Source organism: Gavia stellata, chromosome 15 (genome assembly GCF_030936135.1).
Source record: "Gavia stellata isolate bGavSte3 chromosome 15, bGavSte3.hap2, whole genome shotgun sequence".
Classification (NCBI taxonomy): domain Eukaryota; kingdom Metazoa; phylum Chordata; class Aves; order Gaviiformes; family Gaviidae; genus Gavia; species Gavia stellata.
In genome coordinates this window covers 2,248,775-2,272,575 of record NC_082608.1, presented here as the reverse complement: position 1 = coordinate 2,272,575, position 23,801 = coordinate 2,248,775, and the positions used below count along the sequence as shown (strand labels likewise).

General features: G+C 42.5%; 1 protein-coding gene across 1 annotated transcript in view; it reads left to right on the top strand.

Moving 5' to 3' along the window:
* GLG1 (golgi glycoprotein 1) overlaps positions 1 to 23,801 on the top strand; it is an 87,339-nt gene extending 63,538 nt beyond the window's left edge. The window contains exons 9-26 of the mRNA XM_059824699.1: positions 1,365 to 1,486; positions 2,154 to 2,255; positions 4,167 to 4,320; positions 6,045 to 6,182; positions 7,021 to 7,107; positions 8,022 to 8,084; positions 8,775 to 8,888; positions 9,277 to 9,365; positions 10,241 to 10,358; positions 11,357 to 11,449; positions 11,998 to 12,135; positions 13,482 to 13,605; positions 13,956 to 14,098; positions 14,336 to 14,437; positions 15,085 to 15,192; positions 15,842 to 15,962; positions 17,880 to 17,986; positions 18,476 to 23,801. Coding sequence (XP_059680682.1) covers positions 1,365 to 1,486; positions 2,154 to 2,255; positions 4,167 to 4,320; positions 6,045 to 6,182; positions 7,021 to 7,107; positions 8,022 to 8,084; positions 8,775 to 8,888; positions 9,277 to 9,365; positions 10,241 to 10,358; positions 11,357 to 11,449; positions 11,998 to 12,135; positions 13,482 to 13,605; positions 13,956 to 14,098; positions 14,336 to 14,437; positions 15,085 to 15,192; positions 15,842 to 15,962; positions 17,880 to 17,986; positions 18,476 to 18,643 — 2,091 coding nt within the window. The 3' untranslated portion in view covers positions 18,644 to 23,801. The remainder of the gene's footprint in view (positions 1 to 1,364; positions 1,487 to 2,153; positions 2,256 to 4,166; positions 4,321 to 6,044; positions 6,183 to 7,020; positions 7,108 to 8,021; positions 8,085 to 8,774; positions 8,889 to 9,276; positions 9,366 to 10,240; positions 10,359 to 11,356; positions 11,450 to 11,997; positions 12,136 to 13,481; positions 13,606 to 13,955; positions 14,099 to 14,335; positions 14,438 to 15,084; positions 15,193 to 15,841; positions 15,963 to 17,879; positions 17,987 to 18,475) is intronic.

The following is a 23,801-nucleotide window of genomic DNA, read 5'->3' as shown; positions in this document are numbered from 1 at the left end:
CCACTGTCAAGAGTCATATAAAATGTTTCTTTCTTTATTACTACTTTTAAGTGAAAATATCCCAAGAATTTTTGAATCAACAGCTTGTGCCTGCTAGGCAGCGCTCTTCCGAGCTGCCTGCATCCCTTTAGAAGCTGAGACGGGGCTTAATTAACTTTGGCCAAGAGCGAGTCGCAGGAAATCCTGCGTTCCTCCCCGGCGGTCTGTGGTCTGTCCTCTTGATTACAAGTTTCCTATTGGATAAATAGCGCTAGGTTGTATTTGCTCCGGTTCTCTGATGCTTTTTTCTTCACTGTGTTTTGTGATGTTAGGGCTTTGCCCCTGAAAGTTTCCTGAATGGGGTTTAGGAGGTGCAGACTTTGAAAGATGGAGGATAAAACTGTAACTGTGCTTTTGATTTAGTTGAGCTGGGGGCCAGTAACAAAAATCATTAAGTAAGTGTCAAGGTGTTAACAGCGTAGACCATTTGATGTCGGTGTGCAGTTGCCTTCTAAGCAAGCTCTCTTTTTTTTTTTGTGCTCCAAATTTGTCAGCTAAAAATGTTTGCCTGTCAAATGATGATACCAGTCTGCCCTATGTCAGTCTTCACAGCTTGGTGGGAAATGAAGTGGGGCGTGGGGATCCTGGGCTGAGTTATGGCCCAGAAAGCTACCCTTCTCCCCAAAACTGTAGATTAAGTGAGGTTGAGATTTACCCAAATTCCCTTCTCGTGTGTATATATATACACACACACACAAAACCAATACAAATAATAAATTGTGTACTCTAGACCAAATTGTGGTTACCCTGGCTTCCAAAAGCTTGAGCAGACATACTAGAAGAAATTATATTTCATGGGCCAGCAGAACAAGACATTTTATCCTGTATTTCAGTGAAACTTTATTGCAATTCAAAAAATGGTTTTAAGCTTTGTTTGTAGTTTGGCAACTGGTCTTTAAACATTGATTTGGTTTTCAGTTTAGAACAGTCAATATTCTTCATGGAAATGTGATGAATTTGCATGTTTGGTATCGTCGGCCTCATGGGATGAGGATGGATCAAAAATACAATATTCAAATGTCACCATTTCTGTTTTGTAAATGAGTATATAACTGGTCCAGATTTACAGTTGACCTTCAGTGTGCGACTGGTCTCATCCAGTGTTGCTGGGCTGCTTCATAAGGATAATTCGGGTTCAGCAGCGCTGGACTCCCATGTCTGGTAACTGAGTTGGCAGCGCAAGCACTTGAAATAAGCAACTGTAGAGCGGAGGTCATACCTGATAGTGGTGTTATTGGCATAGAATTGCCAGGCTGAGAGGTTGATGAGCGCTCTTGTTTTGATCCTTGTAATTTGTTTTCCTATCCACAATTTCTTCCTTCCAGCTTCAAACACTGATTCAAGAAACTGACCCCGGTGCAGATTACCGCATTGACCGAGCGTTGAACGAGGCCTGTGAATCGGTGATACAGACTGCCTGCAAGCACATACGGTCTGGGGACCCAATGTAAGTGGCTCTCGGTTACAACTGGTTTTTGTTTCTGTTGGGCATCCATGAAGGCTGTGTGGCTGACCCGTATAGGTACTAAAACCTGTCCAGAAATGACAGGCTCCAGACTAGCAGTTCATACAGGCTTGGAGGTGTGAACTGAGCTCTCTCTTCATTCTTGCCGTATAAGCAGGCTAGTGTTTTTATAGCAGGGCTGGTTTAGCACCAGTGAAGGACGTAGCTATCTCAGGCGCTTAGATTAAGTTTGTAACACTTAATGTGCTAATTTCTCTTACTACGTAAGCCTTTAGCTATATCATAAAGAAAAGTAACAAGCCTTGAAAGGCCAGTTAAGCAAACCCATACTGCAGAGAGAAATGTCTCCTTTATCTTCAGGTCTGATATATATTGTCTCCTGAGCCAGATTTTATATAGAATACTCCTTATGATTTTGTCCTATATCAGACTTGCTGAGATAACTAAAACAATGGAATTTAGGAGGCTACAATTGTGGTATACAGTTGTTTTAGATGTAATCTTTTTAAAGGAAGAGAAAGATTTCCACTGTGTTTGAACATCTTATCTAGGGTTCATTGGAAAGACTGATTTGGCAACACCAACTGTTACAAGGAAGCTCAGCATGATTGTAACAGTCTGTTGCCTAACTTTTTTCTTCTGTTTGCAGGATTCTATCTTGCCTGATGGAGCACTTGTATACTGAGAAGATGGTAGAGGACTGTGAGCATAGGCTCCTGGAGCTCCAGTATTTTATATCTCGTGATTGGAAGTGAGTACTGTAAGACAAGATTTACCCTCACTTGATGCTTGTGTTTAGTGTTTGTATGCGTTAGCAGTTCCTTGTAAAACAGTATAGCTTATGCCTGTTCAAAAGAGGACTTTTAAGCATGCCATGTGTGTAGGGCGTTAATGCCTGTTTAGAACAGCAGAAGCAAAAGCTGCTTAGAAAAAGTAAGTGTGATGCCCACTTAAATCAGGTACTCACTTAGAAATGATGCGGCCCTAAAAAGCATCTCAAGTTTGAGCTCTGAGATTCAATGCATCTTCAACTAAAAGAAGTCTCTCTGGCCATATTGAAGTTGAAGGTTGCTTTTTGTGCAGGTGGCAGCCAGTTTTACCTGCTCTGAGTGCTACAAAATGGGAGTTAAGAAAACTAAGCTACTAAGTATACCAAAGAACCACTGTGTGAGAGGCTCCCTGCTTCCATTTCTGCCTTTTTCAAATTCTTTAGGTGTGATTACAGCTAGTAGAGCAGATGTAACTCCCTCTGGAGCACTGCTTTTCCAACTTTCTCAGCCAGAGATGTCAATGCTTTGTTTTAAATGTATACAGAGCCCCTTGTGTCTGTGTGGGTTAAGATGAGAGTATAAGTTTGATAAACACAACCAGTGAGGAAAGAATAAGCATTTGACTTGTCTGAAGATGACTGAGAGGTGAGGAAGTGGAGTATATTAAATGGGGTTGCTGCAAGAAATGGAAGAATTGTTCTCGGTGACCACAAGGAGTATAAGGGAAGAAGTCGTGGGCTTCGATTATTGTAGAGGATATTCAAATCAAACATTAAGAAAATCTGACTCATAGCTGTATCTATGGGCAGCATTGCCTGTAGTTAAGAGCTGACATGCTCTGTGAACCTTCTGCTTTTAAAATGCATGGAGCTTCGTGGACCAGAGACTTTAGGGCTTTGTGGCTGTTTATTTAGTCATCTCAATAACTGCCACCATAGGTAGACAAGAATACTTTTTTTTCCCTTCCTCTTCCTGTTGCCCTTCATTGCTGGTTCTCCTGCCTGTGCCATGTTTCCAGCAGGTAATTCATGGCTTGAGTCAAACTTAAGTGATTGGAAGAAGGAAGACTAAGTATTTGCATTTTGCTGGGAGCGAAGATAATTCTAACTCATGTTGCAGACTGGGCAACATTAGCTCATCTTTAGTGTTTAACCATTGTTTCCTAGAACTGCCTTATAAAAGCTGTTGTATTAACTGTGTGCCTAGCACAGATGCATGGAGTAGAAATGGCTTTCTTGCTACTTTTATCATTATCTAGATAATGGTGTCCACTTGATATCACTTGATGTTTGCCTTCTAAAGTGTTGCAGAAATCTGAAGTTTCCATTTTGGAAAGTTGGTGATACCTTACTTAGCTTTAATGTAATTAGATGTTGCCTTAAAAGATCTGCACTTGCAGTTTTCTTGTATGCAAAAGGAAGGGATGCTGAGTCTTCAGTTATCTCAAATGCGGGGCAGACAATAATTAATCTAACTCAGATTTTTATGAAACTGGCATTTCAAAATGGCAGCAGTACAAAGTACACATAAGATATTATACAAGCAAAACATGGTATGTACCTGCCTTTCTGCTGCTTTAGGACATCAAGGAGATGATTTCTTTTCTCATGTATCAGCATTTGGCTGGCATGCTGCGGAAGAGAATGGGAGGTGCTTCAAGAAGCGTTGACGATTCAATCTGTAGTTAAAGATCTTAGTGTATTTTTGCAAGATTAAGGAGTTGATTCCAAAGTGAATGACAGGCATTTTGCCACTTGTTGGTTAGACACCACTGCTAAACGATGTGGTGATGTATGAAACTTTAAGTAGATTTTTTTCTGCCTCAAAAGCATTGAGAATATGAAAAGCGTTAAACGTTTGAATAAAATGCTAGTGATAACATTTGTTTGCAGATTGGATACAGTCCTTTACCGCAAGTGTCAGGGAGACGCCTCCCGTCTCTGCCATACCCATGGCTGGAATGAGACTAGTGAGCTGATGCCTCCAGGGGCTGTTTTCTCCTGCTTGTACAGGCATGCATACCGCACAGAGGAGCAAGGAAGGAGGGTAAGTGCTAGAGTGCAACTACTGCTCTTTGATCGGCGATAGAATCACTAAGGTTGGAAAAGACCTGTAAGATGATCAAGTCCAAACGAAGGGTTGTATGTATGTTTGGAAGTTGAACACACTGTGCTAAAACTGCAAGAACTCACAAAAGCTGCTTAAAAGCATTTACTGTAGGTGGTACTTTGCACTGCTTCGGATGCCCAACTCCTCCTCAAGTGTGCCTTGAAGGTCTGTGGTGGTGTTCTGGTAAGGCAAAATAGCCGCATCAAAATGTGGCAATTGCCCGCAGGGGAACATGTGTGCTGACAACAACATGTATATCTGTTTAGACACAGTGCAAGTCCTCCCTCTTGTCTTTCCAAAGAGGAATGTGATTCCTTCTAGGTAGCTAGCATAGCTGCAAAATGGGGTTTATGCAAAAAGGAGTTCCAAGAGCAGCTTTCGTAGGCTGTTTCTAATCAAGTTTTGATTTGAGTGCAACTTCAGATTATACCCCATTAAATTCTTCCTATTGATACAAAGCATCCTTTCAATTCTGTGGAGCATACTGTACTGGTAAATGTGCTTATGCTGTCTTTTAAAGAATACAGTAGGGATCTGACTTGCTGCCCTGCAATCTAGAGATCCACCGTAATCACATTTGTTTGGTTCAGAGCTACTCTTTTCAAGTTTGCTGCCCTCTCGTGCCTTTATCCAGGCACTCCCTTGAACGCAGCTGGGTGCTTGGTTCCATTTCTTTTGGCTCTGTGGTGTACACAGCTCCCAGGAGGTGGTGGTTTACACAATGGCCTGGCTTAAAAATTAATTTCTATAGCTTGATTTAAAAGGCCTTATGTGGCAGAGGTCAAGTATTGATTGAAAGCATCTCTCTCTTAGAAATAATTTTTTTCAATGCAGTTTCTTAGTCTGCTGAGTTGAGACTTACTAATTCCATTTTATATTAGTGCTGACCAAAGAAATCAATAGCCACCCTGCAAATAATCTATCAGAGAGAGAAAAGGCTTTTAAATGTATTTTTCTTGTGGAAAGTAGGCTAAGGGCACAGCTGTCACTTTGAAATTTAGCATTTGAAAGCAAACTCATCAGAGTGTAGGTCTGTACTTTTTTCCAGTGCTGTCCACAAAATGCTCGGTAACTTCCAGTGCTTTGAATTTTTAAACGTATGAATTTTTAAGCTTCGACCGGTGCGTTTTAGGTCTGCAGTAGCCCTGGATTTTCTACAATTGGTCTCTTCCTCAGTCTGGGCAAATGCTGGCTGTGATGGTGCTGTGGTGGGGATTGCTGGGAAGAAATTATAGCTGGACTGTATTGCCTCATTCTGGGCTTCCCTTCTGGTATTGAGGGCATGAGCTATTTTGACTTTCTTCTCCAGAAGCAGTCTGTAGCTTTGAATGAAGGAGGCAGTGCAGCAGATAGTCTAGGGACCTGCTTGGACATCTCATTTCAAAAGCAAAGTGAAGCTTTAAGAATGTAAAGTTTATTTTAGTGGAATGAAAGGAGCCTCCTTCCAAACTAAATGACTAAACTCCAAACTCTTTTGGAGCCTGGATCGCTTGTGGGGGGCTCCAGCAGGCTTGTGCTGGGTGGTACAGGACTTGTTCTGTACTTTCTGGGATTGCTGATGCCATTCGTGGTCACTCTCAGTACTTCACTTGACAGCATCTTGTTTGCATTGTACGGATTTAGAGACCCTATATGCTAAACGCTCTTTGCCCTCTTTGCAGCTATCACGAGAGTGCAGAGCAGAGGTCCAGAGAATCCTCCATCAGCGTGCTATGGACGTGAAGCTGGACCCAGCGCTCCAGGACAAGTGCATGATTGACTTAGGGAAGTGGTGCAGTGAAAAAACGGAGACAGGGCAGGTACTGTACACAGTAACACTGCTACTTCATTTGCCAAGCTGGAGGGGTAGGAAGGGCAGAAAGGGGATAAAGGGACATCTTGTTGTTAGCTGTCTCTTTATAGCTGAGAATATATTAAAAATGCGTGCAGTTTGAAACAAAATCTACGCTAGACTGAGAGACGGAGGTGATACGAAGGAGCTTTGCACTAACTGCACGGCTTCAGTAGGTTCAAGTGTGTAATGGAATGAGGAGGGGGAAGGGGTTAGTTAACAAGAAGGACTTTAATGAAGCAACCCCACCCCACCCTGACTCTTATTTGTAATATTCTATTACAAGCTTGACATTTCCCACATAAACTTAATCCCATTTCCATTTGGCAAATAGTGACATGCTTCCTGTGTTTATACAGAACTGAACTAACATCTGCTGCTACTTAACAAAGTTTCAACAAATACTTTCATGTTCAATTGCCGTGCCCTAGCATAGCTGTAGGGGAGGAGCCATTCTACAGCAGATGCAGTTGACCGTACACCACTGTCTTTTTGAAGCGTCTACTGTAGGTTGTAGTTTGGGTGATTGACCTCTCATTAAGGCTATGCGAAGGACAAATTAAGTGTGATGTTCCAGAAGTGAAAGCACATCATGCAGCTTTTGAGAACAAGCAGTTAACATCCTAGACCAACGTTCTCAACCACTACTACGTATGTGTGTTCTGGGAGTGCCAGCTGAGCAGTGGGATTAAATGAGACTTAGGACTTTACAAGGAGGAGGGCAGTTTTACATGTGTCGCCGTATTTCAGGCCCAAATTTTCAACTTGGGTTCTTGTATTGCTCACTAAAATGCCTGGTTTTGTAGGAGCTGGAATGCCTTCAGGACCATCTTGATGACTTGGTGTCTGATTGCAGAGACATAGTGGGAAACCTCACTGAGCTGGAGTCAGAGGTGAGCGGTTCTCAGCCTGGGATAAAGGGAAGAGTTGAGCATGTTTAGTTTAAGCATGTCATTTTGACAGTGACAAAAAAAGTGAGGTTAGAGTAGCTGCAGAAATGCAGCTCTCTGGGATCAAGCAGAGACCATCCATTTTACCCCATACAATCCAAGTTTCCATGTGGTGTTCTCAGGGAAGAGGATCGAACAATGGTTCAGGATTTTAGGCTGGTGATGACATTTCTCCTGCTTAAAATTAGGTTATGGTACTGAAGCTGAGTTTTCTAGCACGGGTAACCCAGTTACCTTTAGTACAAGTCAAGATATGTCATGGGACTTCATTTTTTGGTCTTGCTTGCAAGTAGTTTTGAGTACTGTATTGCAACTTCCCTCCCCCATCCCAAAAATTTTGCAAGAAGTAACTGCCAGGTGCATCATTAGAGGTTTTCAGTGAGGTCAGCAGCTTTACTTATTTATGAAGCTGTATATTTGACTATCTTGCCCCAAACGGTTCCCTTAATTTACATTCCTCTTAATTTACATTCTGCCCTAGGGACAGCTTCCTTCCAGTGGTTACAAAATGGTTTGCTCAGAACTATCATTAATCTTTAACCTCCTGCCTAGGTGTAAGGTGATTTCTAGTGCTGTAACATCCAGTTCGGAGGAGATTGGCTGAATTATCCAAGCAATGAGTTTCTGTGGAGACCAGGCTCTTCCTTTAATCTGGAAGGCTTGTCTTGTGTTTGCCACGTCGCTGGCAAGAGTGAACTCTAGGATTTGCAGAACTGAAGGGCAAAGCTATCTAGATTGCATCTTTCAAAACCCTGTAAACTGGGTTGAGTTTAACTTGTTATCATAGGTTGGGTTTTTTTCAAGCCTTTTTTCTTGGCCATTCACTGTGAAAATGAAATATTGCATGTTTTCTGCAGGACATTCAAATTGAAGCCTTGCTGATGAGAGCATGTGAGCCCATTATCCAGACGTTCTGTCATGTGAGTACTCTGTAATAGCGTGAATGTCTTCGGGGGGGGAAAAAACTGTGTGGGAAAGCTTAGAGGTTTTTAATATTAGTTCTTGATGTACTTTCTGTACTTCAGAAGTAAAATCAGAAGTAAGCAGTTACAAAAGTCTTTTAATTAAAAAAAATACCCTGAAACAAGAATTCTTAGTTCTATTTAGTACTTCTGCTGCTGTCAGAGCCCTAGCACAAAAGCTAGAGGTTTAAAGATGAAAATTGCCCTGTAATTGGAAAAGTTACTCTTTACAGTGGGTTAAAACCTAAACTTTTTTCCTTCCCCCTTGCCCGCAAGCAGTGTGTCTCGCCGCTCCACTCTGTGCAGCTGCTCAGCATTGCTGAAATAACTTCTTAAATTGCTGTAGGATTGAGTAGTTAAATAGCAATGAAGGCACCTAACGGTAATATTTTATGTAAGCATTGAGTCTCTGCAGTATGTTCTCCTGAGTCTAAAGTGTGCATGTGCCTGAGATGGTTCTTTTCTGAACTACATCTATAAATACTTGTGTGGTACAACTCTCGGGTGGTCAGTTAATGGTGAGTGTGAGCTCCCAATAGAGAGTGGGACTGTAAGTTCCATTATTTCCTGGTCACAGTGGACTAAAGGAGCAGAAAAATCATGACTTGTAAGAGTAGCTCATTTTTAAGCCTTTCATCTGTTTTTCAGGAGGTTGCAGATAACCAGATTGATTCTGGGGATCTGATGGAGTGTCTAATACAGAACAAACACCAGAAGGAAATGAATGAAAAATGTGCAATTGGAGTTACTCATTTCCAGCTGGTAAGCAGCGCTTTTTCCTGCTATCAATGGAAGCCTGTTCTGTTTGTTGAGGGTGTTGACAGAAATTAGCTAATTATGAAACCTCTCCTTCTTTGAGATTGATTTCCCACTGTATTTAAAGTGCAAGTACTTGCATGCCTGGTCATAAATGGTCACTTCTGGAGAATGATATATTTTCAAGGCCCTCTTTCCTTCCTGGTGTATAGTAGATAGGGTCCCAGCTTCTTCAGCAGTGCAGCCTCCCCCTTGCTTCCACATTAATAAGTTGTGGACAAAAACATTTGCTGATAGTATGATTCAACAAGTGTTCTTTTGGGCAGCACTTTTTTCTTTTTTTTTTTCCCCCCTCCGGGTGACCAAAGTTGTTTTTCTCATTTCTCTCTTGCAGGTTCAAATGAAAGATTTTAGGTTCTCATACAAGTTTAAAATGGCTTGCAAGGAGGATGTGCTGAAACTTTGTCCCAACATCAAAAAAAAGTATGTAGCACCTGACCAAACAGCAATCTGATTGTATAAATAAGTAATAAAGTTACACGATAGAGTTTCTGTCATGCTAGAACAGAAAATGTAGGACTTCCTTTAAAGGCTGATTGTTTTGTGTGTTTTTCCTTAGTGACTGCATTCTGCAGATGCTTAAGGTAGAGGCGTTGCCTGCCTCTTTAAAATTACTTCAGCTTTACTCTTGCATACAAGCCTGTCCTCTTGATTTTTCTTGCTGTGAAATAGCTAATGGTTACGAATTAGTGGACTGCATGTCCCAGGGTGTTTAATGTCCTTGCTAGATTCATCGTCTTCTAAGATGCAGGCTACCGTTGTTCTGGTTGCTGATCTGGGAAGGGAAAATTTCCCACTTGTTTTAGCCAGTTTATTCATTTCAGTATAAGGGGGTTTTTTTAATGGCCTACTGCAACGACATAAGGGTAAATTGCACACAAGGTCAATCCCGTTTGTGGATAGCGAGACTATGCACATTTTATGATATAAATGCCCTTCCCATAATGCAGAAAGATTGTTTGCAATGTCATGTAGGTATTGACCTTCATCTATTTCCGAGATGAAGTAGAGCTTTTCTAAAGCGCTCATGTGACTTAAGAGCGGTGGTCTTGCTGGGCAGGGGTGTGGTGGGATTTTGAATATCTTCCCGTCTGCTGATCTAGACTCCAATTAGATAGCAGCAGATTTAGGTTTTAATTGTGATCCAGTTACTCCACATAGAGCTGTACCCAGGTTACAAGGACTTAATGTTGTGTTTGGAATCTTGGGGTCAGTTTCTCCGATGTGGTGATCCAACACCGATCTTGGCTGGTCTAAGTGAAGGATATCTGAGTAAAAAGCTGTTTTCTTTTCTGCAGGGTGGATGTAGTGATCTGTCTGAGCACAACTGTGCGCAATGATACTTTGCAGGATGCCAAGGAGCACAGGGTCTCTCTGAAGTGCCGCAAACAGCTGCGTGTTGAGGAGCTAGAGATGGTAAACGTGCATGAAACTCTTGATCTGCCTGCTCTTCTAGTGAGGCCCTTGAATTAAAGCTTCCTGGTTTGTCCACCCTGGGAAAAAAGGAAGTTCATTTGTAAGATGTATCTAATTTATTTTTTCCACTCTTTTTGCAACACGAGGCTCAGTTGCCCTTCACAGCGAAAGTAATGTTTGTCTGCTTTAATGCCTTAAATATAATCTTATGAAGGCTAAGGCGAGCTAAATGGTCATTGGAATTTCAGCTAGAAGTGATTACGTTTAGTGTTAGATAGCAATGTGCTACACATGCTGATGTCCTTAAAGTCCTCTACAAGAGAATAAAAGCTTCATTTTACAGACTGAGGAAACAAGCACAGATGAAGCAACTCGACTCCAGCTGCTCTAAGTTGCTCAGAGGATAAATAAGAGCAGTATTTGTTCTGGTAGGCAAGGCTGCTTCTCAGCTTCCCACCGCAGCGCTTGCGGCAATAAACTCGTGAGGTCTTTGTCCGGTAGATACTGTTGGAGTGTTAAAGCTTTACCTTAAGTAGGACCATATCAGAAGATGCAGCACTCTTGGCTTTGTATGAAAGAATTCAAATGCTGGGTGTCACTAAAAGCCGGAAACTTCATTTACATCCTCCAGATCACCCAATAGATAAGTGGTTATTACTGTGTCCTTTAGCTTTCACATGAAAATATTTCGGCTGTCTTAGACGTTTGTGTTGATGCCCTCTTGGAAGGAGCAGTGGAAACAACTTGCCAACTCTAAAATTTGGTTTAAACCCTTTCTTCAGTGTAAAAAGCCAACTGATCCACTGCTTGGATTTGCAAAGTTGATTTCCCACTAAGGCCACTTCTCACACCCAGGACCCTTAAATTCAAAGAAACTGACTTGCCTGTTGTGAGAGTTGCTTGCTTTTTGTGAGTAGAAGGCTCTAATTAATAGATTAGCAAAGTAAAATAGTCTTTAGAGTCCTACTTAAAAGTTCATATTGTAATTTATCCTACAGACGGAGGATATCAGACTTGAACCAGAACTGTATGAGGCTTGTAAAAGTGACATCAAGAATTACTGCCAAAACGTGCCCTATGGCAATGCTCAGGTAATGGATTTTATTAATAATTTACAATTTAATTTGTACTTTTGTTTCAGAAAACTTTTGAAGAATACTTTTGCCTCTGTGAATGAAGCATTAGATTTTCATTTTGATACCGTGGAAGTCTTTCGGTAGTAGTTCTGAGAATAACTTTTTTTCCCCACTGGTTCATAAGCATTAATTTTGAGTGAATGCAATGCTGTGAGCAGTTCATTCCTCAGTTAATGCTAGTTTTAAACTATTAGCAGCAGGTTACTCAAATGTTGCTAAACATTTCTTAGGCATAATGTCTGTAAGATGACGTTTGGGGTTTTGGAGTAAGTCCAGGTGGCCCTCTTCATCTCATTAAATTTGTGTGAGAAAAGATGAGCTTAAAGCAAGTCCTGGAAATAAGCATTGGTAATAGCTTTTGATAAAATCTAGGCATTGGGAACGGAACTGCGTAAATCAGGTGAAGGTAGCCATTAGGGGAACATGTAGCTGTGCGTTTTGAGCTGCATATGACAGAATCATACCAACAGTGTGTCTGTTCTGGCTGTAATACTGTGTTGTAGATTATTGAATGCCTGAAAGAAATCAAGAAGCAGTTGAGTACCCGGTGCCACCAGAAGGTGTTTAAACTGCAGGAGACGGAGATGATGGATCCGGAACTGGACTACACGCTCATGAGAGTCTGCAAGCAGATGATCAAGGTAATGGTAGTGTGCTGGTTTAAGAGGGTGGGGTTGGGATATAAGAGCCCTATTGGTTTTGAGCTTCCCATAAAGGCTTGTTTACAAGACTGCTGTGTTGTTTCAAAAGTATCATTGCTTTTATGGAAAGTAATCAGTTTCTTAACTCTGAATCAGGCTGAGGTCTCTTCAGGGCTCTTCTTTTTAAATTCACTTCCTCCAAATATCTGATCAAAGCCTGTGCACCAATAAATTTCTTCCTAAGTGCCAGCAGAATTGAGGAGGAAGTCTGTGCTGAGGCTTCTAACACAGTTTTCATCCAGTCGGTTTGGATTTGGATTGGCTTTTAGCAGAGGTGAAGAAATTATGATTACAGAGGGGAGTAACGTTTTCAGTTCACTGCTGACCTGGTGCACGCAGACTTTCATCAAACTGATAAAGCAGGCAAAATCATGCAAAACCTAAAGTCAGAAATGCTGGCTTAAAGTGGTACCACATGGAAAGCGGCAGTGAATGTTAATACAAGACATTCTTGCACAGTAGCCAGGATTGCAAGCCCTGAAACACTCATATGTGTGGTCTGGATGCAGCACCCTGAGTCCGTATTGTGGCCCAAGCCATCTGAGAATTCACCTTGAGAATTTATTGCTTTCCTGTACAGCCTCATGCTTTTTAAAAAAAAGACCTCTAATCTCACCAAAACAGTGAGGATTAGGAGATGCAACAGCCTTATCTTACGCCCACAGAATTAGTTTTAACAAAAAAAATTAGTACCTTGGTCTGAATTTTGGTAAGCTGGTTCACTTTGACTATCTAACTCAGGGCAGGAATGGGCAAATTAGTACCAGTGAGCTGTTCTCTGCTTTCTTGTTCCATATGGTCTGTCTTTGTTCTAAGTGTTACTAATGAGGTCTTAACCTTTTACTTTGTCCAGCCAGCATTTATGCAGAACAGCAGCATGAGTACAGACTTAAGATTCCCTTTTTAGTTTCTAAAATAAAGGGGAGCAAAAGTAGTTGGGTATGAGACCCGATTTGGTGGGTATTTCTTGCAAAGTGTGCTGTAACTTAAGAACAGAAAATAAAAGGCCAATTGCTTTTGATACTGCCAACACAAGCTGACGCCTAGAAGCCAGTCAAGACTGTACAGCTTAGTGCTCACTCCATAAGCAGAGATATTTGTGCCCATGGTCGATTTAGAGAGTAGCACTGTTCTTTTTAATAGGTGGTGTTGGGGCTAGGCGATGTGTCTGTATACCTCTGGGTTGGGCAGGCGGTTATTCTCTTCCATGAATATAGTTGTGGGGTGTTTTTCAAGTGCTTAGTGATGAAACTTGGGGTTTTTGTTTGTGTTTTTATTTTTTGTAGCGGTTCTGTCCAGAGGCAGACTCAAAAAATATGTTGCAGTGTTTGAAACAAAACAAGAACAGTGAAGTGATGGATCCTAAATGCAAGCAAATGATTACCAAGCGCCAGATTACACAGAACACAGGTATCCTCTTCTGAAAAAAATTTACCTGCCTGAGCTGTTGAGTGGTCTGCATGGCTGAAAGAATATTCGCTTTGATTTATTCTCCTTCATGTGGTTGTCAGTGCACACACTGGCTGTATTCAGTCAAGTTCTTGAGGGTCAGTGTGCATTATTGGATCCACTTTATTCCTGAAGCTCTTACCTCACGAGTTAAAATTCTGTTGTGAAAAATACTGGTTTTCTCCAAAATTAAGTTTATTGGTAGTACAGTGTCATCCAGGAAATTTCTATCAAATCTCTTTTGGAGTGTTATGTTCTGTAATCTGAAGAGATGCGTACTCTAATGAAGTTCTGTCATCTTCCCCGGCTAGATTACCGCTTAAATCCAGTGCTCAGGAAGGCGTGCAAAGCAGACATACCGAAATTCTGCCAAAATATCCTGAATAGGGCCAAGGACGATACAGAGCTGGAAGGACAAGTCATCTCATGCCTGAAGTTGAAATATGCAGACCAAGTGAGTAGAGCCGGTGCATGCAAATGAGAAACTGTGCAAGGTTGTGCTGAGCAACAGTCACTGAATAACAAATCAAACTTGGGCGTGTGGTGTGTTCAATGTATGTAACAGGCTGTAGGTAAGTGAGGTTTTACGCTCCTATACAAGTATTACAGAATATATAGGTTAAAATGCAAGGTGATTGATTTATGAAAATAAAGGTCATTGAGTGGGTTAATGACTTTCTCCGCTTAATAGCGTCTCTCTCCAGACTGCGAGGACCAAATTCGAGTGATAATCCAGGAGTCGGCTCTTGATTATCGGCTGGATCCCCAACTTCAGATGCACTGTTCTGATGAGGTAGGAGAAGTAGCTCAGCAGCTGCTTTTTCAGGATGAAAACTCCCTTCATGAAACAGATTTTGTTTCTTAAAACATGAACTATCCTGATAATTAAAACAAACAAAAACCCGCCTTGAACTGCTTCTAAGCTAGGCAGGTTCTCTGCTTGTGATTTTTGTCCAGTGTGCAAGAATTGCAGTTTCTTGTGCAGTGCTAATATAAAGCTAATTTTTTCATCTGGGTTCTCGTCAGTACTCGTGACTGTGGAAATAATACTCCTTGCCTGTTGTAAAAAAAGGTCTGCTAGTTCTCTGGCCTTGTCAACCTTAACTGGAATACTCAGATTTCGAGCTTTCACTTTTGATAGCCGAATCAGCCATGTCTCAAATACTGCTTATTTCATATCTTAATGTTATTTCTATGCTGTTTTCCTCCCTGCTTTCCTCTCAGTACAGTAATATTGACTTCTTGCTGTTGGGTTTCGAAGGGTATGCATATTGCATGAGCCAAGCTGCATTTGGCTCTGGGGATTTGGGGAGGGAAAGTATCTCATCTTGTGTTCTCTAGCTGTACCCTGTGATGAACTAATGTATTGAGATATGAATGTGCTAAAAGGGAGAATAATTGTTGTGAACTATTTATGTTAAAATACCTTTTTCAAAATAGATTTCCAGCTTGTGTGCGGAAGAAGCAGCAGCTCAGGAGCAGACTGGGCAGGTGGAAGAATGTCTGAAAGTGAATCTGCTGAAAATAAAAACTGAAATGTGCAAAAAGGTAAAGGAAATAAATTGAATGTGCACGAAAAGCCGTTCCGTCCCTGCAGAAGTCAGTTGTTTTTCCAGATCACAGCCCAGGCCATCTTCTAGCTAGTATGAAGCCAGAGCTCTGCAAATTTCCTTACACATCTCAGTTCTGGCCTGCAGTGGTTCAATTCAATTTCAATTTGCCAGTGAAAATTGTGCCAACAATGCCTCCTTTGCAATTCCAGGCTTCGATCCTTTCTTGATTACGATTGCCAAAGTTTCTTGTTACTAATCTGTTTTCTGTTGCTGTCTCCGTTGCAGGCTTCCTGGGTGCTGGGTATGGCCTAGTCACTGGCTATGATCGAGGGCTGTATGAGTTGCGCCCCTGGCTATGGCACCTTATTTCAGTTCTAACTGAAGTAACCCTGGCATATTGACTTTGTATTTTGGATTAATATGGGTACTTTAATGACCATAACTATGGTAACCCTTATAAACCAGGACCTTTAATCCAGCCTAAACCAGCATTCATAGCCTCATCTGGGGACAGTGGTGTGTTTTTTCTTATGATCCTGGATTTAAAAAGATGATGCACCTTTCAGAAACATTGAGCAGTATGAGTTTTGTTCTCTCTCCTTTTTTTTTTTTTTGAGATGTATGTGTAATTTCCCTCTCCCCAGGAAGTGCTCAACATGCTGAAAGAAAGCAAAGCAGATATATTTGTTGACCCAGTGCTCCACACAGCCTGTGCCCTAGACATCAAACACCACTGTGCTGCCATTCCACCGGGGAGAGGACGCCGTAAGTGCTCGTGCTTTACTCCTATAACCTCTTGGTCCTGAGGGCCTTAGTGCTGGTAAGAGAATGCAGCTTATCTTAAGTACCAGGTCTTTCTACCAGTCCCTTGCGGGTAATGAAGTGGAATGGTTGCAGAGGTGGTAGATGCCACTAGAAGATGGCTGTCAAGTTGTCGTTCCTTGTGCCCAAGGTGGGACCAGTTCTTCAATCCTGATATAATATCCTTGCAGCCTTATCTGCAAATTTAATGAGTATATTTTATATTCCATCATTCGTATGATTACTGACAACAATGTGTGATACCGGCTCCGTAACCCTTCTGTAAAATCCCTCCCCAGTTAAATCCTGTTGAAAACGAGCTCTTAATACACATGGACCAAAAGCACATGGACTCGTTTTTCAGTGAGTTTTATGTCCCACCCTGTATCAGCTTCACACAGGATACAGCTCCCAAGCTTACTTATGTCAGTGTTATATCAGACTGCATCAAAAGCTTTGCTGGAACTAAGCTGCTTCTCTTACAGAAGCAAATCAATTTGGTTTCACAAGTTCCATTCTTAGCTAATCCCTTTGGTCCTTCTTTCTTTGTCAGTCTTTGTCCATGGTTGGCTTCTTTGTTTCAGTATTTTTGACAGTCAAAATGAAACTCAAGTCTTTTTGATCCTCTTTTCTTCTCTGCTTAAACATACCAGTTTTTCTTGTCCAGTATTAGAGGGTAGGTAATCTTTACTACATTTTCTAAGTTCACACAGGAGCTAAAGGCTCTGAGACTTCATCAACTGATCCAAGTCCCCTAAGACTGAGTTCATCAGGTTCAGACCACTTGAAACATCATTTATTTAAGTATTTCCTAACCCATTTTTTTGCTGTTTGAGGTCAAGCTTTTGCACTTTGTTACTGCTGGTATGTTAGCTAGCTGAATAGTATGCATGGCTGTTTAAGGGAAGTTAGTGGGGGGGAAGTTCTGAACTTTCCCATCTTTCTGAGTTTATCTGGCATTAAAAATAGCAGCCAAGTATTTTCCTGATCGTTATCTTTCGTGCTGGTTACTGAATGCCTTTCTGAAATTCTGGATATCCTTTATTTATTCCTGTTTTGTCGTAATTCTTTTGATGTGTGTTCTGACATGTTTGCAGTGAAGGTGTGCGGAATTCTGTAGCTTAGAGAGGGATCTGCCTCTCAGTGTTTGAACCGACAGTTGTGTAAAAAGTCTGGAGTTAGTTTAAAGTTTGCAGCCTGTTTGCTGTGAACAAAATAACTCTTCACTGCAAAGCAGAAAGCATCCCATTAGAGGTTATTTAAGTAAGGCAGGATAAGTATAAAATAAAAAATTTTATGTCAGTGTCTCGTATGAGCATAGAAAAGAGCTTTTGAATTAGCCAAGGCGCTCCGTAGGCACTCAGAACACTGTGAGCCCATTTCCTTTGCACAGGACTGTGCAGAAAAATGCAGGAAGTTAAACCTTTCCAAAACATTTTGTTGATCAAAAGAAACTCCTAACAAGCCTAAGGAGATACACTGTGTTTTTTCCTGAGCTGAATTTGACCTTCATTCTCTCTAAAGGTAGTGGCACGGAATTTAGAGTACAGCTCATTGAAAGTGCAAATTTATAAGACTTCATAAAATCTCATGTAAATCACATGAATTACATTTTGGATACGTTCTGTAATTTCTTTTTGGAAGTCAAAATTCCTTGTGCCTCAAAATGCAATATTAATCGTGAATCTCGGTGAAATTGCTAGCTTCAAGGGTACAACAGGGCTTGGTATACAGTCTATCAGGCTGGCTAGTCTGTTTAGAAAGCTGTGTAACCATCGGCCTGTAGTATAATTGAAGCGTCCCTTTCCAGAAGCCTTTCCATAGCGTGTTGTTGAAGCCACGGTTTCTATTTTGTAACACCGTCTCTTCTCTGCGTTACAGAAATGTCATGCTTAATGGAAGCTCTGGAAGATAAGCGTGTGAGGTTGCAGCCTGAATGCAAGAAACGCCTTAATGATCGTATCGAAATGTGGAGCTATGCTGCAAAGGTGATTATGTAAAGGATTTCAGTAAACTGCTTCCTTTTTTTTTATGGGATCTCTCTGTTGCAAGCTATTTACGAAAAACTTCAACTGTAATGAAATTCTTGTCTCTGAAGTTTAGCATTTTGAGTTTGGTCCAGAAAAACTGAGGTCAGGTCTCCTTTTTTGAACTTGTATATCTTACTCTCTCAGTGTCTGGGATGCATCCTCAACAGTGCAGAATTAAACTGTCTTTTGTGCACACAGGGCTTGGTCTCCTGTAGAGAAGGTTTGGGGCAGTGAAATCGGGTCAGCAGAACTTCCTGTTCCAAAGCTGTCTCCTGAGCAGCCGTTCCTTCAGATGAATCATTGCAGGCCTGCTTGTTTGCGGTTCAGGCCGAGTCTGACGGTGACAGGAGGCGATAGCGATTGCTGGAGACTAAACCTGATAAACGCCGAGGCTGAGGGTTGCACGGAAAGCGCAGCTTGGCTCATGTATTCCCTTCTCACCTCCAGGTTGCCCCAGCGGAAGGCTTTTCTGACCTTGCCATGCAAGTTATGACCTCTCCGTCCAAGAATTACATACTGTCTGTGATCACGGTCGGCATCTGTGTACTCTTCCTCATCGGCCTGATGTGTGGACGCATCACCAAGCGGGTGACAAGAGAGCTCAAGGACAGGTAGAGCCTGGATTGCCTGCTGAAGAAATGCCTGCCCAGTGCCCAGTTTTGTACAGCCCTCCTCTGTATAGTCTACCCACCCCCTCTTGTGAGAGGAGAATAAAAAAAAAAAAAAAAATTAGAACAGCAGCAGGTGTTGGCTCAGTTTTCCCATCCTGGATCTCATCCACAGCATCTTCATCCTATGAAAGTTTGTGTGCAACACTGGCAGCCCAGCCAGCAGCTTTTGTTACCCCTTTGTTAGCAGACTCTCGTTTACCTGCCTGTAGACAAGTCTCTATTGTACTGTTGGAACTGCCTTCACTCTCCAAATCGGACTGATATGACCTGCAGCTCAAGCAGTTTTTAAGTAAATTTTTAAAGAAAGACATACCGACTATATGATTTAGGTAATGGTTCATACTGAAATCTAGTCATCCTCTGTGGCTGGGTGAAATTGAGGCAGGAAATTAAAGGGTAAATTGCATCTTACACCACAGTTGGCCTTGTTTTGGACATCTTGCTCGTCTTATGTAAAGCATCTTCAGAGCATAGTCTTGGACAACCTAAGGACACCAGTCCCTGGTGTCCTCTTCTAGTGAATATCCTGCTTCTGTTACTGTGGATTTTTTTGGCTGAAAAGATGTCCTCCCTTTCTTCCTCTGCCACTCGCAAGATAGAATAAAATACTGACCAGGATCAAATACTCACGTGAGCTGTACAACTTGTATTTCGGTAGATTAAAGACACGGTGTAGACGCGAGGCACGTAGAGCCTGTCAGTAGTGTACAGCGCTGCTCTCAGCGGGCATTAAGTGCCCTGATTAGTTACTCGGTCAACTTTTTTATTAGTGATGATGCAGTAAAATTCTAACACTCCTTTTATTTTACCTCGCTGCTGCTAAGCTATTACCCTTCCAAATTAACTATCTACAGATGGTATTGATGCGCTGGCAATATGGTGCTTTGTCAGTGATGCAGAAAGCGACTGAACACTCAACAAGCTCTATCTGTAAAACGGTTACGTGTGAGTTAGCGCAGTGGTTTGTAACTGGCCTGCCTGGGTCTTAATAGTTTGAATGGTAGCCCCGAAGAGTGTTCTTCATTTCGATAATTACAGTTGATAAGGGATAGCAACTGGTGTTTTCTGGGATGGTGGGACACAGGTGCTGGTCCAGAAGGCCAAGCAGGAGTGGTTGGGAGGATGATGGTGTTGTATGAAAGGCAGAAACATCTGGATCTTTAAGGGAAGTAGCTTTCACACTGTTCCCGTCAGTGTGTGTGCTCCCACTGTATATAGTTACACTCCCAGAACATGATACTCGTACTCGAGAGCCCAAAGAAGGTGTTTTAGAAAAGCTGCACCAGTAGTTGTGGCCTCTTACCATCACCTTTGTTCCTCAAGTACAAGGAGGCGTGGAGGTCATAAGCCACGTGCTTTGGCTGAAACGTTGAATGTGTTGGTGAAATCTAGAAGTGACTGCACAAGAGTCCACATGTACAGTAGGATATACTTTATTCTTAGATGCGCTCACCTGCGTGTGCTGCAGTAAAAATCACGTGCCTGAAAATGTCCAACTTAGGCTGATGCTTGAACCCTAACTTTATTTTCCCACTTAGTGCACTGCTAGGTAAGACCTGACACTTCCAGTTCTCCGCGTTGTTCTCTAGAAGAGCAGCGGAGGTGGATTTGAGACCCTTTGGAGTGTGGACCAGCTGATTCTGATGATGCTGCATGTACAGAATGGCGTATGCAAAATACTGTGAGCTTTTGCTGCAACTGAAGCTTTTTTGCAAACGTACCTTCATCCTGCTCTGAGGATGGACAGCAGACTATAAGTGATACAGTTTTAGACTTACTGTGCTAGTGAGTCTTTCACAAACACTTCTGGTTTTATATCAAAGTATTATGAACACAAGGCAAGCAGAAGAGAATGTCTGAGCAGTGAAGGTTCAGTGGACAATTAGTGCATGGTAGGATTCCAGTTAAGTGGTTAGGTAGAACAGAAATTCAGCCTGAATTCTTTCTCTCACCCCTCTTCCCTGGTGCTAACGGAGCTTAACTGGCCCTCTGTCCCTGTGAAGTGGAGCAGAAGAAGAACGGTTGATCATGTCTCTTGAGGTAGCGCAGGTGTATAACACCGCAAATGTTAGTTTGGCAATTAGAAGTGTATATTGTTTCACTTGACAGAGCGCTGAAATTACTGCTGTAGAGATGGGTGTGTTCACAGAGCTGCCGGCAAGGGATTTGGGATCTTTGTGCAGCCTTGCTGCACTTGGCACGAGTCCTGCTTCTCAAAATGTCTACCAGGCATAATTAAATTGCTATTGGAGGGCTTTTTTTAAACTGTTGTGACTTTTTGAAAAGGCAGTTTGTAACCTGATTAGCTTGAAAAGCCTAATTAGATGGTTTATTGTCTAGAAATAGCATCTTCTACTAAATTCCAAAAGAAATTGCAGTGAAAATTGTAGGTTTGTAGCCGTAGTTCTGAATGTAAACCCTGTTCAGCTCTGAAGGTGACTTTCTTTACTTTCAGATATAAGGCTTTCTGGGTTTTTTTGCTTTTTAATTTGGAGCAGGTTAAGGTAAGGGTGCCTGGAGTGCTGCGTTAGGAGTCTGGTCTTCGGTGGTGTTAGTCTAGGGTCAGTGGTGTTTCTGACTGTGTCAGCAGGCTCAGCTGGGAATTCGGTTTCAGTGCGAGTGCTCTGGGATGGTGTTACAAGTATGTGTCTAGAGGCCCTCTCAAGCAAAGGTAGGATGCTAAATAAATTTCTGCATGATTTCCTCGGATGTCCTTTGTCACTGTTAAGGCACAGAGCCACCTTTTAAAGGTGTGTGACACTGGCAAAGGGTCCAGCCCATTTTATCATTGAGCATAGTTCTCTCTTCGTGTTTTAAAGTGGGGCCTCCTGCCACTGCCCGTGACCAAATTTGCTTTTTTCGTGACTAGAAATCCACCAGTCCCAGTCTTGAAACATCCTCCTCCTTTTCCACGTATACCTAAAAATGTAGAGGTCTCAAAAGCACAGAAGCCCACGCAAGTACTCTTCCAAAAATAACCTGCTCGTGCTGTTGCCAACACAACCTCTTGCCTGCAGGTAACCATTTGCCATTGCGGGGAAAGAAAGAAAAGGTTGTAAGAAACACTGCTGTTGCCTTGAACTCAAGGAAGCCTTTTTAACTTCTCTGATCTAATAGAGAGCGCTAGAAATAGCTGCCGTCAACCAAGAGAAGAGTGGTGGTGTGGCAAAACCTGGGGTACCCCTTCCTCTTCGTGACCCTTGTCTCTCGGGGGAGAAGGCTGCCTTCTGCAGAATGGAATCTGGGAGGTGTGGGTTGGTTTTTTCTTTTCTCCTTGTCATCACGAAACCTTCTCTTGGAGAGCTTATTCTAGAGATGGTGATGCTGATGCTCCCGGGGATGTACGGAAGGGGTAGACGGCTGGAACCTAGCAAGGCATGCAGCTCTTCGCTTCTCTCCTGCTGCTGCGAGGGTTAACGAGTTATTTTTCCTAAACGATGGCACGTGTTTAGATGACATGGGTAAGGGGGACTGTGCATGATGTGCACCTCGTTACTTCACTCCTGCTAGCCCCTTAGTGTCTGTTCTTGTTGACCTTAATAAGTTTATTTATTGTTTAATCAAGTCCTTTTGCTGAGTTTCAGCTTGGGATTCTCCTGCTTCGCCTCTGTCGTTCAGGCTGCTGGAGTAACGTGTCTAGGTGGGAACAAAATTCCTGGCACTTCAAGTGCTGTCCAGCGAGCTGAGTACCCGTGTGTCTGTGTCACTGCAAAGGGCTGGGAAAGCCCTAATGAAGTTCAAATAATTCTGTAACTAAATCGAAGCATTTCACCCAGAATCTGACACTTAAAAAAATCCACGTGGATAGAATCAGTCTTGTTCTGAAAGAATCCACAGTCAGCGCATTGGATGAAAAATAATGGAGAGGAGTCAATGTCTGTAAGAACAGAAACTAACTGCGGGTGGGTGCAGAGGGAAGCCGTGAGGGATCGCTGGAATCCCGTGTTATTGTAGAGGAATTGTGTTCAAGGTGGATGGTGACTTCTGTTAAAACACAACTTCATTATTTAGTTGAAAGAAGATTGTAGTACTTTTTTTTTTTTTTTACTTTATCAGTTTTGTTTAAAGAAAAGGTAGTTTTGAGGTGCGTGTGAGTGCATGAGCGTGGTATGAAACCAGAACATTTCATCTAGCACTTCTGTCCCTATTTAAAATACAGCTCTGTGGACTCAAACAGCCGTCGTCTCCCTTTGTGTAGAAGTACATTCTTCCTTACGGGGTTTAAAAATCTTCGAGGCAGCTCCCAGGTACTGATCTTTAGGCCGTCTCCCTGCTTGGGCGCCGAACCTGCCGCCTGGCTTCCGCTGCTGCATGGTGGTGAGCGGGGACCCAAATGACACGGGTACGGGAAAGGGCTCGGCCGGTACGGGAAAGGGCTCGGCCGGTACGGCTGCTTGTGCCGTGCCGGCGGAATTCTGTGTCCGCTTTACCGAGCGCCCGAATGCTGCCTGTGTGGGACAGGGAGGAGGAGTAGTAACATCTTGCTGCTCACCGGCCAAAGGCAGATTGCTGTTTTCTCCTTCCACAACACCCAAATTCCATTCCGTAGCTGACCGAAAGCAAGAGATCCCTTCCCGGGTGGATCGCTGCACCCCGAGACCCCCCCTGTGTGTACTGGGTAGGAGTGCTTGCGTAGCTCTTGCCTTGGGAAGTGGGAACGTGGGGAAAAGGGCAAGGTGTGGCACTCGTGCAGGACGGAGGTGAGCAGAAGCGGTTTGTGTTGGACTGGGCGGCGCACCGGAGGAAGCAGAGCCGGGTTTTTCGGGGAGGTGCGGGGGTACCCCTCGGGAGGGCACTGCAGGCCGCCCCCCGCAGTGTACAAAACAGACCCAGCGGGTTCCTATTGTACAGCAGAAGCTGTTTGAACTTAGTATCTTTTTTTTTATTATTTTTAAATGTGACATTAACAAGATACTTTTTGTAAATTGTTTTCCCTTTCTGTGTATAAATCCTGGCCGGTCCTTGTTTTGGTTTGTTTTTTTTTTTTACATGTTCATGCTGTGTAATTTTGAGATGTTACTGAGATTCTGAACATAATAATGTGCATTTTTTTCTGTACAGATGAAATGGGAGAATTTAATAAAAGAGTCTGCAGGTTTTCA